The 14,089-nt window shown below is 52.8% G+C and overlaps 3 protein-coding genes across 4 annotated transcripts; all 3 read right to left on the reverse strand.

The window, feature by feature from the left end:
* Positions 1 to 297: 297 nt before the first annotated feature.
* On the reverse strand, positions 298 to 1,152 carry LOC11176148 (uncharacterized). Its single transcript, XM_061651014.1, has 4 exons — positions 995 to 1,152; positions 722 to 887; positions 537 to 637; positions 298 to 444 (listed from the first exon to the last, which is right to left on the reverse strand). The coding sequence occupies exons 1-4, from the start codon at positions 1,061 to 1,063 to the stop codon at positions 328 to 330; spliced, it is 453 nt and encodes a 150-aa protein (XP_061506998.1). The 5' UTR covers positions 1,064 to 1,152; the 3' UTR covers positions 298 to 327.
* A 150-nt stretch (positions 1,153 to 1,302) lies between these two features.
* On the reverse strand, positions 1,303 to 12,065 carry LOC1273438 (mediator of RNA polymerase II transcription subunit 12). Of its 2 annotated transcripts, XM_061651013.1 has the most exons (11): positions 9,768 to 12,065; positions 9,014 to 9,705; positions 7,222 to 8,922; positions 6,965 to 7,021; positions 6,101 to 6,185; positions 5,311 to 6,033; positions 5,048 to 5,235; positions 4,689 to 4,971; positions 3,069 to 4,620; positions 1,816 to 3,000; positions 1,303 to 1,645 (listed from the first exon to the last, which is right to left on the reverse strand). In XM_061651013.1, exons 1-11 carry the CDS (start codon positions 11,640 to 11,642, stop codon positions 1,485 to 1,487), a joined length of 8,502 nt encoding a protein of 2,833 aa, XP_061506997.1. In that variant the 5' UTR covers positions 11,643 to 12,065; the 3' UTR covers positions 1,303 to 1,484. The 2 variants fall into 2 exon arrangements, with proteins under 2 accessions (XP_061506997.1, XP_312414.6); XM_312414.6 differs by lacking the exon at positions 6,965 to 7,021.
* Positions 12,066 to 12,639: 574 nt separating this feature from the next.
* On the reverse strand, positions 12,640 to 13,911 carry LOC1273437 (adipose-secreted signaling protein). Its single transcript, XM_312413.5, has 2 exons — positions 13,414 to 13,911; positions 12,640 to 13,278 (listed from the first exon to the last, which is right to left on the reverse strand). Exon 2 carries the CDS (start codon positions 13,264 to 13,266, stop codon positions 12,730 to 12,732), a length of 537 nt encoding a protein of 178 aa, XP_312413.5. The 5' UTR covers positions 13,267 to 13,278; positions 13,414 to 13,911; the 3' UTR covers positions 12,640 to 12,729.
* Between the last annotated feature and the right edge of the window lie 178 nt (positions 13,912 to 14,089).

Below are 14,089 nucleotides of genomic sequence, written 5' to 3' on the forward strand. Positions count from 1 at the left end.
CATTTTGTAAAATTTTATGTCGACGACTATCACCGTTCGCAACACTGGCTGCCAGTACCACCCGGCGTGTGCCGTTTTTCCCCCTTCAGCTTCAGCAGCTACCTTCAGGTTGTGTTAAATTAGCCCATCAGAGGTGGCATCGCTACTTTCTTGCTGTGTGTTTTCTTTGACTAATCCTCTACCCATAAATCCCGTACGCAATCGAAATACTTTCTTTCTACACTTAACTTACTTTGTAAACGTTTTCGTTTTTTTCTGTTCTTTCTGTCTTGCAAAAAAAAAAGAATGATACGTACATACTGTGTTCGGTTGACCGTTCTACTTACTTTAAATGTTAATATTCGGTACAAAGTTAAACGTGAGAATGTCGTGCAGCTTGGTCTGCATTTGGTGCGTATTGTCGTTCATCTTTTTAACGGATGTGGTTGTATTCTGGAGCACCATCTAAAACGTACCTTGTTTAGTTAATGGTCCTGCAGCATACAGTGTGTCGCAGTAGATGACACCGGAAACCGAAAACAATAACGCTCACTCACCTGCGATTTCATGAGAAAGTTGTCCGTTTCATTGAGCTGCTTCGAAACGGATATTACCGTGTTGTGGATGAATTCGTTCAGCATCGAAATGCAACGTTCATCTGGAAGCGAAACAAAAAAAAAATGCACATTAAAGCCGAGTGTGGGGGGTAGGCAGACCGTTGCGTTGCAAATTTTCCACTTACTCATGGCCCGGCGCACGTGCAGCCGTTGCATCTCCTCGTCCGAAGCAACGACCTGCGGCGGTGTGCTGGATGCCGATGATTCAACCGCTTCCCGGGCAAACGTGTACGATGGAGGCGCCGCCCCGGATACGGACAGATGGGGAATTCCTTTTTCGATCGATATTACCTGCCGAACAGAAACAGACCCGTCGGTGGGTTTTGTAGAGTTTATACTCAGCTCCGCACCGCGCTTTCACTCTCCGCGAAGGGAATGGAATTTGGGGGCGGTGTTACCTCAGCAGCCTCGTCGTCATCCGTTTCGGAAGCTTCGCCAGCAACAATGTTGGGCGTTTTGCACTCCATTTCCAGCGAAAAGGCAAGCGACCGAGAGCGATTTCTCCGTTTGCAAAGCTGCGCCGACTTGGATCTGTTTACAAATAAATCGGAAAAAGCGTTTGTTGACATCCGTTCTGGCGTTGCAGCTGTCACAGAACGCTGTCAAAGAACGTTCTCGGCAAAAAACAAAAATTCAAACGAGACGTTAGCCCATTCTCGCATTTCTTTCACACCAAGCGTGGACAATCGTCAGTACACAGAACGCATTATAGCTTATACTCATTTTATTGCGGTGTGTCTATTCCATATCTAAGAAATATATATATGCGCCTGTCCGAAGTCACAGTGGTAATAAATATGTGTAAATGTACTTGCGTGAGGATGTACTGTCTTTCATCATCAGATCGCTTGGGTTGCTGGTTTTGTAGCTCGCTTCGCTTTCCACTCCTTAATACTGCGGAGGCTGATGAGGATACTGCTGGCCCATCATGTTGTTCTGGTTCGGCATCTGGCGCTGTAGCTGAGCCACCAGATTGGGCGTCTGCTGAGTGCTCATGCCCTGCCCTTGATTCTGCATCATGCCTTGCGCGTTGCCTCCTTGTCCCATGCCTGCAAGTATAGAGAGAGAGTGCGTTCAGATATGAGCATTAGTGATGAGTAAAGTCAGCAAAAATACGGAGTCGACTCCAATCCGAGTCGTGGGTGTGCTCCAGAAAGCACATAGCTTATAAGCATGCAACATTCCAAATCACCAACCAAGGTTCTATCCGCTCACTCACCTGAGTGTTGCTGCATTATCAGGCGCATCCGTTGCTGCTGGAACTGTTGCTGCTGATTCTGGGGCATATTGCCCCCAACGCCCGGTTTGCCGCCCTGCCGCGGGTACGGCGGAACGGCACCCTGATTGACGCCCATGTTGCCCATCGTTACGTTCGGTGCATGCTGCCCGTACTGACCACGGCCGGCCGCCATTGCCGCCCGCTGCTGCGCCAGGAACTCGGCCTGCGTGTTGCGCTGCTGCTGGGCCATCGGATTGAAGTTGCCCATCATGCCGCCACCCTGGCCGCTCTGCTGTCCCATGCCCTGGTTGCCGTAGTTGGGATAGTTCTGATTGACGTTCTGGTACGGCACATTCTGCCCCTGGAACATGCCACCGCCCTGCATGTTGCCCGACTGCTGCATGTTCTGCATGCCCATGCCCGGATTGCCCATGGCAGGGTTTCCCATCCCAGCTGCATTCGGCATTCCGGCGTTGCCGCCCATACCGCCGCCCTGTCCACCGGCGCCCATCGGTGCCGTGTTTCCGATGCCAGCGCTGCCCATGCCGCCAGTAACCATCCCGCCGGAAGTTACCATACCACCACCGCTGGTACCGCCCATTCCGCCCGCACTTGCGCCCATTCCACTGTTGCCGGCCATTCCGCTGGCCCCTCCGAGTCCACCACTGCCACCCATACCCTGGCCGACCAAGGCCGGATTTTGCTGCGGATTCATCATGCCCGTCTGTATCATGCTGCCCCCGGACTGGCTCATTATCGAGCCCCCGGTCGTGCCCATCATGGCCGGCGTGGTTTGATTCATGATGCCACCGGCGCCCTGCTGGCCCTGGGCAGTCTGCTGCGCTCCCATCATTCCACCGGCACCCATGCCCTGCGCACCCATTACCGCACCGCCACCCGCGGTCCCAATGCCTGCGGTGCCACCAGCCATGGCAGGATTCATCGGACCCATGCCGGCCTGTGCACCGACAATCGGGTTGCCCGGCATTCCTGCCCGCAGCGGGCCGCGCAAAAATGGTTGCTGAGGATTACGCTGCGCCTGTTGCTGCTGCGCCTGTTGTTGCTGCTGCTGCTGCTGCATAAAGCTGGCCGGATGACCAGCGTTGATAGGCAATTTGGAGCGCAGCATGTTCGAGAGAGCTTGTTTCGAGTTTGTGTTCAACTGTGGGCGATCGAACCGATTCACTGCAATGAACGAGGCATGAAAAAGGTCAAAAATGTTAACGTAAAGAGGACAGAACACTCATACTCACTCGTCGCTTGACCCATTCCGGAATAGAACATTTGCTGCTGCTGTTGCTGCTGCTGTAGCTGCTGCTGTGTTTGTGGTCCCTGCTGAGCGCCTTGCTGGGGTCCTTGCTGCGGTCCTTGCTGTTGAGACGCTTGCTGGCCTTGCTGTGGCGTTTGCTGCTGCTGTTGTACTTGTGACTGTGTTTGTTGCTGTTGTTGCTGCTGCTGTTGCTGCTGCTGCTGTTGCTGCTGTTGCTGTTGCTGTTGTTGCTGCTGTTGCTGTTGCTGTTGCTGTTGCTGCTGCTGTTGCTGCTGCTGTTGTTGTTGCTGCAATGATCCATATCCTCCCCACTGTTGGTTGCCGCCCTGTTGTTGGGCCAGCTGAGCCATGGGATTTACATTGCCAACGAAGCCCATATTCGGATTGCCTTGGGGTTGCTGCTGCTGAGCTTGCTGTGCTTGCTGCGCTTGTTGCGCCTGCTGTGGTTGTTGCTGTTGCGGAGGCTGCTGCTGCTGCTGTTGTTGTTGTTGTTGCTGCTGCTGTTGATTCATCATACCGCCGCCCATGCCCGCGCCGAGCCCACCCATTCCCGTCTGCATTCCGCCCATGTTGCCCTGTCCGACGAGCTGGGCCGGGTTTGCCTGCCCGTACTGCTGCTGCATGTGCTGCTGGTTCATCGAGCTCATCGGCCCGCCCATCTGCATGCCTCCCATGCTGTTGTTTTGCATCTGCTGGAGCGTTTGCTGCGGTGTCATGGTAACCTGCTGCTGCTGCTGCTGTCCCTGCTGCGATCCGAGCTGTTGCTGCTGCAGCGCCGACTGTTGTTGCTGCGGAATGTTGGGTTGCTGTTGCTGCTGCATCATCATTTGATTCTGCTGCTGCTGCTGTTGTTGTAGCTGTTGCTGCTGCTGCTGCTGTAGTTGTTGCAGCTGTTGCTGCTGCTGTAGCTGTTGCTGCTGTTGTGCCTGCTGTTGCTGCAGGTGCAGCTGTTGCTGCTGCTGTTGCAAGTGTTGCTGCTGTTGCAGCGTTTGCTGCTGCTGCATCTGCTGTTGTTGCTGTTGTTGTTGATGCTGTTGATGTTGCTGCTGCTGTTGTTGTTGCTGTTGTTGCTGCTGCTGTTGCTGTTGCATTTGTTGCATCTGCTGAGGTCCTGCCGCTGGCTGAGGTACGATCGCCGGCATAACCGGCTGCTGTGGTTGGCTTTGTTGCACCTGTGCTGCAGCCGTGGCTTTCGTTTTACGTTTGCGGGTCGTCGTTTTACTCTTCTTTGAGCCCGTGCTCGGGGCCGGCGACTGGTCTGACGAGGGCGTGTCGGCTTTCATGTCGTCCTTTAGCTTGTCCGGCAAAGGATCGACCTCTTCGGGCGGTAAAGGCAGCGGCTCGTAGTAGTAGCTGCTCGGCTTGAACAGACTGTGCGTGTGGTACTTTAGCAAACGATGCGTCTCTTCGTACGCGAGGGGTTTGCGTTCGATTTTCACCGCTCCGAACCAGGCCCAGGATAGCGGGGCAGGATTTTTATGTCCTTCCAGAAGATCCCAAACGCTTACACGTTGCTTATCACCCAGTCGAAGGCCCTTCGGAAAAGAGAAACGGACAACGGTTTTCATATCCTGCGACGCACTACCTTAACGAAGATACTTACATTCTTCTTTTCGATACTATCGATTGCAATCTTGTTGCCCTTCGCATCGGTTGACGAGCCAGCCGAGTCGCAGGTTAGGACCTCACACGTTTGCTTCGCTAGCGGGAGCAACTGTCGCACGTACTTGATCGAGGGCCCATTCTTATCGCCAAGCTCTTTGCGCAGTTTTTTCATGAGATTTGTATACAGCTTCTTGTTCTCATCGCGCTCCGTCTGGCTGTCGCTCACAAGCGTTGAGTGTATCAGTGTGGCTAGCATATCGAGTGTCGTGGTAAATAACTCTCTGTGAAAAGCACACGCACCAAAGCAGCGATTAAACAAAAAACCTTCCACTCACACACACTAACTAATCTACTTACGAATTGTTGCTCAAATCAATCACACCCTGGCTGATGAGCTGAGCGAACAGAATGGCCCAGTCCGTGGTGGAGGTGGCATTTTTCATGATTGCATCGAACAGTCCTCCAACAAGCGAGTAGCGTAGCTGTAACGCATCTAGCATTTTCTCGAACCCGCAAGGATCTTCGATGCCTCCGATGGTTTCGAGCTGAGGGAACAAGCAGTAACACCATGGATCGATTATAAATTAAGCCAAATTGAAAGGAAATTGCTGCACACTTACACTTTGATCGCGATTTTGCAGGAATTGGGACAACTGCGAGTATAGCGATTGCAGCAAACCCTCCTTCTGCTCATCCTGACCCTTTAAACAGGTCAGCACCAGTCCCAGGAACGGCTGATGGTTCAGCTGCGCCGACTGCTTGCTGCCAAAGGTGCTGCCGTTCGAGCTGACGGAACTGTTGCTGTTCGCGCCATGGTTGTGGCTGTTGTTGCTGCTACTATTGTTGCCCCCGTTGCCATCCTTGTGCTTGCTGAACATGCTCGTGCTCTCCAGCACCTGGCCCGACACTTTCAGAATTCTTCCCTGTACCGCGCTCGGCAGCTTCGAAACCAAAGGCGCGACCAGCCAGGTCGATGGTTTAACCTTCTCCTGCTTCACGTCCGGGCTGTTCAGTATGAACTCGTTCACGCGGAACACATCGATCGCTGCCCTTGCCACCATATCGAGCCAGTTGGACAGATCCGGCGAGCTGCAGTTGGTCTGCTTAAACATAAGCTGCAAGTCTAGCCACGAAATCCGCAGCGACCACTGCTCCAGATTCTCCAAGATGCGCACAATGATCGCCTTCTGGTCGAGCTCGGCGATCAGATTCGACTCGTGCTCCGGATAGCAGATCATGTGCAGCAACCGTTGCGCCTGCTTTGCTGTCAACAGATTGTCGATCAGCATACCGTGCTGGCAGAGTTCTTCCGCATGCTGCAGGCAGCGTTCTAGGACCCATTCCTGCAGGAAACGAAGGGTGTATCATTCAACTGTGCACGGAAAGATGATGGTCGTGTTCGGAGCTTACCTGAGAGCATATTTGGCGCAGTACATGCTGGGCGAAATCCGACAGGCTTGTCGCATTGTCCTGATTGAGATGGGAATTTTGTTGCCTGGGGAATACAATGTAAATCGCATTAATACGTTGTTGAACCCAACCTACTATGATCGTAACGGGTTAACACTTGAGCTCTAAAATGAATGGAGGTGTGAATGGAAGGGAAAATGGATATAGGACGCCAAGAAGACCAGCATACACACATACATCGAAATCCAACCAAACGAAAATGATAAAAACAAGGCAATTCCCATAGTGCGAAAACAACACCCACAAGGATATGGTATGAGACAGAATGAGGCATTCATACAAGCACAAATTGATCGCAAATATAGCACAAAATGGCATTGTTTCTTTTACCGAATTCATTTGCCTAGGGGCAATTGCTTTCTATCGCTGCAATTCGTTGTAACTTCAGTTAATATGGGTTTTATACATGAAGCAATCATTCGAAAATCTCCCAAAACTGGTGAAATTATGGTGACGGGATGTGATTATGATTATGGCGATTATGGACGATTGGATCATTCCGCATATAGCATTGCTAACGATAGCATTTTAGTACCAAGAATGAGAACCAACCACCGATGGGTGAAGTGCAATCCCCATGCCATGGCGAGGGTGTTTTTGGGGTCTTGTAGACTCTCAATCTCTACACACAAGAAAAAAACGTGCGTGAAAAACTGATTAAATGATACCAGAAGCGATAAAACACGTGTAACATGGGACAAACACAAATAATAATAATAAAACAGAACAAAAAACAAAAGAAAATATATCCAATGATAACGTAACGTAAAACAAATGAACTCAAACGGCAAACCATTCGCACACCTGCTAGAGTATAATCGAGCGGAGGCGGTTGGAGAGAGTTCCCCCAGTTCGATCATCCTAAATCAGGAACCAAGAAAAATAAGAGAAAATATCGTATGAAAACTCATCAACTAAATCGAACACAATATGATGAGGGTCAATAATATGCACATCGCACGATAGAGCAGATCAAACGAACAACAACTCTATCGATCGTTGTTTGCTATTACACTTCAATATCATCCAGCCCCGCCAATAGTCAGTGCTCGGCTACTTACGAAACATCCAACATCGATTCGTCCGGGTTCCCCAGTATGGACAGGTCGCTGGTACCAAGAATGTGACTCAAATCGCCCGATCCGGCCATACTTTTCGGCGTACTGCCCGGGTGGACCGGTGTGTTGAGTCCGCTGCGCTTGCCGCTGCCAAAGATGGACGACACCTTGTGGGCCGTTGCATCGCCCACGACCAGAATTCCTTTCAGCACGGCCAGCACCGGCGCTACGCCGATGTTTTTGTGTGCCGCAGCGAGCAGGTGCCGATCGCAGCTCAGCTTAATGTTGTGCGCATTGCCGACCGTGATCGGATTGGGCGACGTGCTGACCGAGTACAGGCCCGGCTGCGGACATTCGATCGTTTTGAACAGGCGCAGCAGCAGATGGCAGGACAGCCTGGCGCCGGCCTCAATTTCGGGCGTCGTTTCTCCGCGCCCTTTGCACGCCTGCACCAGCGACGGTAGCGCTACGTGGGCCACAAAGTTCTCCAGCGAGAAGCAGTGTCTCGCCACCAGAATGCTCGTAAACACGGACAGTGCATTGTGGATGTTGGTGTTCTGCACGTCCACCTGCGTCAGCACGTCCACGTAGTAGCCGGCGTCGCGGTTGGAACCGCACAGCGCAATCAACACGCCCAACCACTCGGTGCTGAGCGAGTTGCAGCACGCCGTCAGCTCCGCACACATGGCCGCAATGTCGTTCAGGCAGTCGTTGTCGATGTCGCGCGTCACTGCCACCACGGCATTGCACACGAAGCTGTACCGGTTGGAGGCGGACTCGTTCAGCTGCCTTGCCCAGCCACTCTCAATCTTGCCGCCGCGGCGCGGGTTCGTGATGATGTCGAGCATGAACTGCGGGTTGTACGTGTGCGCGGATGGAGTGGGCTGAAGCGGCGTGTACAACGCTTGCTTGATCTTCGGGTAAGCGTTGTGGAACGGCTCCTGCTGCGGGCGCGCCTTGAGCGACGAGCAGGCCGAGTACAGATCGTACAGGTACGCCAGGATGCACCGTTCTGCCGAGCTGCAATCGCTCGGATTGCTCACGTGCTTCACAATCCGGCACAACCCTTCGAAGATCGCGGTCGTTTGCTCCTGGGACAGCAGCAGACAGCAATGGTACCGGCGCAGCACGCCCACCACGTACAGGCTGAGCGAGGTCGTGTAGCTGCGCACGAGCGCCATCGAGCTTTTGCCAATCAGCTGCAGCTCGACCTCGGGCAGTTCGCGCAGAATCTGAATGCAGGTATCGATCAGCCCGTAGATGTTGAATGCTGACTCCATCAGATCAAACAGAAACGCCACGTGCTCCTGCACCGGCAGATAGTTGCTGTTGCCGATGGCGAACGCGTTCAGCATCTCCTGCACCTGCACCGCACACTGCCACGTGACGACGTGCTGGTCGAAGTACGACATCGCCTGGCACTTGTTCGAGGTGGACTCGAAGTTAAACTCGCTGCGCGAATGCTTCTTCACCTTGCCGCCCTCGGCCACGTCGATGCTGAACTTCTTCGAGAACAGCTTGCAGATTTCCTTCGACATCTTCTTCACCGCGTGCTTCTTTTCGTCCCGCTCCTTGCCCACCCCGTACAGCAGGATGTACCGCTGGTTGCAGTCGTGCTGCGAAATGGGATCGTCCTGGCAGAGTGGGAAGTGCTCGGTGTACAGGAAATGGCGGCTAGATGATTCTGCCTTTCCCAACCCCGTCCTGTGGAAGGAAATGGAAAATAACACAGTTTACACCCCTTTGTCTTATCGCACGCGAATCAATCGCAAGGAGGGAATGAAATGGGTCTTACACCGACGGTGCTGCATGTTCCGGATCCTTCGGACTGTCGGGTGCATCCATGGAGTTTTGCTGGTCCTCTTTGATGTGCTGCAACAGCTTGTCGAGATCGTCGTCCACATTCGAGTCGTCCAGATCCTCCAGCTTGGCCTTAAAATCCGTCTGCAGCACATCATCCTCCACCCCGCCGCCACCGTTCGGGGAAGAGCTAGTGGCCGGTTTGTTCGAGATTGGCCCCGTGCCCAGGCCTGCGTTGCAGATCCCTTGACTATCGAGCGACAGCATTCCACCGGCACCGGTCAGCAGGTCTCCGCGCGAAATCAGACAGCACATGTACGCATCGTGCGAAAACACGTCGTGCCGAATCAGCTCGCTGAACAGGTGCACGAGGTTGGTGAACTGAGATTTGTTCTGCGGGCTGCCCGCTTCGTCCAGCACCGGGGCGTCGTGGTCAAGGAAATTCATCAGGATGTGCTGAAAAACGGGCTGTCCACCGTTCAGGCCGCTGCCGGACAGAACCGAGTCCTTGTCGTCGGAATTGTTCAGATTGTTGGTGTAGCTATCGTTTTCCAGCGCCGTCAGCACCTCGTTCTGCCGCTTGTCTAGCAGCCAGGCCACCACCATTGCCCTGTGCTCTCCCCAACGCTGCCACGATACGGCCCATTCGCACAGAATCTTCACGATCGAGGAGTCTTGTTCGACATTCTAAAAGAGATTTGAACAGTATGTTAACATAAAACATCAAACGCAATGGATATTAGTCTTACATATTCAAATTGCTTCGTTGCCGCATCCTTCCCGTCGACTACAGCGAGCCCGGATGCCGTGTTGCCCGTCCCACTGCCACCACTGCCACCGGTTGCCGAGGCGCTTTCGGCCGGTTTGAGCGGTTGCACCTGGAACGGGGGAAATATCTTCGAGTACAGCGAATCGAGCGAATTGTTCGAATCCATCCGATCGAAACAATGCCCATCGAGCGCGTCCAGTGTGGCCAGTATCTTCAGGCTCGCGTTTCCCGCAGCCGTCTGCCACTTGTCGATACACCACCGCGATTCCGCGTGCCGGGAGCGCACTTTGATGCTTTCTTCCGCCTCGAACAGCTGGCGGCGTATGTCTTCGTTTGATTTTTCGTATCGCGTCGGTATGGGTAGCGCGGATGGTGCGACCGGCAGATGGTCCAGCGGACTTCCCGAAAGCACCGACGAGGAGCGAGTTTCCCCGACGCCACACCACACCAGTGCGGTGGGACACTCGAGTGTGATGACCTGCAGAATGGACGACAGCTGCAGTATCACGTCCCGATGGTGGGAGCATTGCAGATACTCGGTAAAAATCATTTCGTACGGGTTCACCTTCGGCGGTTTGCTGTCCGCGGGTTGTGCCACTGTACCGGCGGTGCCCTCTTTCGACGGCTTGTCGTTCTGCTTCTCGGACTTGCTGTCGGGCGCTTCGATCGACGGTTGCTTCCCGCTAGCATCCTGCGGTTCGGGAGAGCTCAGATTGATGTTGTGGCTTTCGGCCATCTGGTTTATGAGCTGGGCGAGCTTTTTCGACACCGCATACGCCAACCGACGGCAGAACCGCTCCGATTGTACCAAGTCGTACAGGTATTGCATTGCCAGGGGAAGATAAATTCTCAGCAACCCATCGTCCGCGTTCGGGGAAGACTTCATCTTTTCCAGCAAATCGATAATCCAGTTGAGAAATTCCTGCTTGTCCAGCAAACCCTCCTCGTACATGTACTTGCAAAGCTGCGTACTGTAGTTCCACTGCTTCTGGGCGATGCGCTGCTCCTCTTGGGGCGAAATCGGTTGCTGCTGTTGTTGCTGCTGCTGTTGCTGCTGCTGGGCATGCATCGAGCCGCCGACGACCGGATTTCCACCGGCCGGACTGTGCATGCTGCCTGCCGGGCTGGACAGGGGCGGTGGAATCGTTACCGCGTTGGTTCCACCCGCTCCGGAGCTTAGCCCGAGCCCGCTGGCCCCGCTGCCCAGCCCGCCCGAGCTTCCCGCACCACCCGTCGATGGTTTCTCCTGCAGCGGGCCCTGGTGATAGTGCTCGTGCAGCTTGGGAATAAGATCCTTCATGAACTTTATCATCGTTCCCGTCCATTCCGTCGCCGGGTCGGGCATCTGACGCTTCTTGATCTTTGCCTCCGAAACCGCCACGGTGTAGGCGGAACTGAGCTTGATGAACCAAGCGGCCCGCTGCATCGTGACCTGGTTTTCGCACAGCATGGCAAAGATTTCCTCTTTCTTGTTGAAGGACGGGGCCTTCTTCGCCAGACTGCTCAGCGGTTTCGTGCCGGCCAGATCCTTAAACCACGTATCCAGGGTGGTCTTGTTGCGGGCCGTCACCGGCCAGAAGTTGTCCTTCGGATTGATCTGCTGCTTCTTGCGGCCCGAATCCGGCAGCGTCATGAGCTCCTCCTTCTTGGCAAGGATCGCATTGAAGTAGGCACCGACTTTGCTCGCGGAAACGTTGCAGTTGCGCGCGGTGCCAAACTCTTCGGAAAGTTTGTGTTCGGTTGCGAAACCATGTTTGACGTGCGTGGACGTTAGCTCATCTTCCCGCTGCTTCGCCTCCTGCGGGTACACATCCGGTGGGCCCAGGCGCGGCCGCTTCAATGGCCGCATATTCATTGTGATGCCGCCGTTCGTCGTTCGTCGGGGCTGACTGTGCAGCAGCTGCTGATGTGCGACTGCAGTAAGGACTGCAGAAAGACCTGCAGGCGATTGCAGGTGGGAGCAAAAAAGGGTACGGCGCTACGGAAGGTGAGTTGTTTTCACACGGGCGTTTGATGTACACCACTCTAGTTCCCATGGGAAAACACAATCGCATTTGCACACGTTTTCCGCATCGTACCGGGTGCACTTTGCGTGAATCACACTTATCGAACACAATACTACCTATCGGATCACCACATTTCGACAATTGTCGTGGATTTCACGTAAAATAATCCAAAAATAAAAGCCAATTCGCTCGCAAAGGGCGATTGAAGAAAACAAAATATGGCTGCCGGATAATGACAGTACCGCGATGCTATGCACAAATCCAGGTTCGTCCATTCGTCCGATTCGGTCCGCGAGTTTTGTTTACCTTTCCCACCGTATGCCGGATAATCGAGAACGGAACTCACAAGTCTGGATAAGGCGGCGCTCTGACACCAATCGATACCAAGCAAACACGGCTTTGTTCGAAAGGCACTCTGTCACCTGTTAGATGTCTTATAGGCTTGTCATGATAAGCCAAATTTAAACAAACGTCCATGCCAAATCATATACACTGCAAACACATGCATTATGCACACGCAATATTAATATACGTTTGAAACCTGTATATTTCATGTTATAATTGATTTTGAAGATTGTATGGGTTTTTTCGAGTCGAATGTCGTGTTCGATTGATGCCAGAGCGCCGCTTAACCCAGCCACACTCGGTTATTCGGGCGCTACCGTGAGTGTCGTTTTGTAAACAAATCGGGCGGACCGTAAATAAACAAGGTCAAGCCCCCATTTTTTGTTCTTTTCTTCTCGCTGCTTGCAGACCACTTTTTCGCACAGCACGATTTTCCGTACCAATCAACAGGCGCTTCTTATTCGACCCAATAAAAAAACGCCCTAGATTGAAGGTGGTCGATTTTTTTTTCACAAGAGTTTTGGAAAATTTATTACGCTATCAATAGGCGGTAAAAATACACAATGCAGACATAGCAAATGGGTCTGCTGTTTACTTTTCTTTCGCAAAACCCTGCCAATCGGACATTTCCGATTCGTCGTCGTTCTTTTCCACGCCGATGCAATGAATCCCGTTCCGCAGCATCGGCGTCCCCTTGCCCTTTCCAAGCACACGCGCCACCAGAATCAACTCCAGCCGCCGGCCGGCCTCTTCCTTGCCGCACAAATGCAAACATTCCTTCAGCAGCTTCTCCTTGTGGGCGAAAAACTCGATCGTCACGGCAAAGTGCTCCACGCCCTTTACCTCAACCGTGCGGGAGGGGAAATCCAGCAGCCGGCAGTGCACGCTCGGCACTGCGACATCCTGCGCAACGAAGGCGCTGATGCCGTCGGCAGTAAAGCCTGCATCCTTTATTGCTTGCGCCGGCACATTCAGCTCGATGCGGTAGCGGTGATTTATCTGCAGAAATCCCAGGTGGACGGTCAGGGACGTTCCGTCGGGGGCGACTTGATAGATAATGCTGTTATCGTGCAGCCCGTCGTTTATCACCGCTTGGTCAAAGTGGACGTGATGCGGCGAGTCGACCATACTGCGTGTTTGCTGAAAATATGATATCGACGTTAGCGAAGGCGCAACACGTGATGATGATGATGATCATGAGGGAGGTGGAAGCAGCTCACCGGACCCGAATTGAGGCCAAAGGCGCGCTCTGATTGATGCTATCCATTACCGTACCTTAAATCTGCGCTCAAGTTGGAGGAAAGATTCGCCCTGAAGAACGTGCCGTTAGCACGTTGTTCTGCACACTGTTGATGGTTTCTTCTTTACCGGACTTGTTTTCACGCAGCGTGTTTCGAGTTATTTTAAGAACACACAATCTCATCGCCCCGTCCTCACCGACGCGTCGCTGGGTTGTGATGGTGCAAACTTCGGCCTAGCCAGAACTTCTTGTTGACTGTTCATCGAAGCAAATTATCGAAACAGGAAAAATCACTTAGCGCGAAAGATGCTTGAAGTAATCGTGAACGACGAACGAAACGAACATCAACAAACGCGGAACGGAGCGGAATGTGGAACGTCGCATTTGAAGGGTCCCGCAGGCCAAAAACCGTCATCAACGCCTACAAATCGGTGCGATTTTCCCTCGCTGGCGACGTTTTTTAAGTACTTGTGAGGGTTTTCGACGTTTTGAGCGAGGGGGATGGCCGTCGAAAAGCTCGCCTTGCCCAAGATGTTATAAAAGACCAGGTGGTGGAATACAGAGCAATTTGATAATCAAACAAGAGTCGCTATGTCAAATCCTATACATCTTCAAAATCCGTATAAAACATTTTTTGGAATTTTTGACATATTTCACAAAACAAACGGTTAATTCGGATGAGAAAATTCATGTTACAATGATTATCTAATT

This window comes from Anopheles gambiae, chromosome 2 (genome assembly GCF_943734735.2).
Source record: "Anopheles gambiae chromosome 2, idAnoGambNW_F1_1, whole genome shotgun sequence".
Classification (NCBI taxonomy): Eukaryota; Metazoa; Arthropoda; class Insecta; order Diptera; family Culicidae; genus Anopheles; species Anopheles gambiae.

Coding starts and splice junctions, on each gene's coding strand:
- LOC11176148 (XM_061651014.1), bottom strand. CDS start 1,063: ATGGAGTGCAAAACGCCCAACATTGTTGCTGGCGAAGCTTCCGAAACG. Junction 888..994: donor ATGACGACGAGGCTGCTGAG/GTAACACCGCCC, acceptor TCTGTTCGGCAG/GTAATATCGATCGAAAAAGG. Junction 638..721: donor GCACGTGCGCCGGGCCATGA/GTAAGTGGAAAA, acceptor TTTCGCTTCCAG/ATGAACGTTGCATTTCGATG.
- LOC1273438 (XM_061651013.1), bottom strand. CDS start 11,642: ATGAATATGCGGCCATTGAAGCGGCCGCGCCTGGGCCCACCGGATGTG. Junction 8,923..9,013: donor GAACATGCAGCACCGTCGGT/GTAAGACCCATT, acceptor TTCCTTCCACAG/GACGGGGTTGGGAAAGGCAG. Junction 7,022..7,221: donor GAATCGATGTTGGATGTTTC/GTAAGTAGCCGA, acceptor TTCCTGATTTAG/GATGATCGAACTGGGGGAAC.
- LOC1273437 (XM_312413.5), bottom strand. CDS start 13,266: ATGGTCGACTCGCCGCATCACGTCCACTTTGACCAAGCGGTGATAAAC.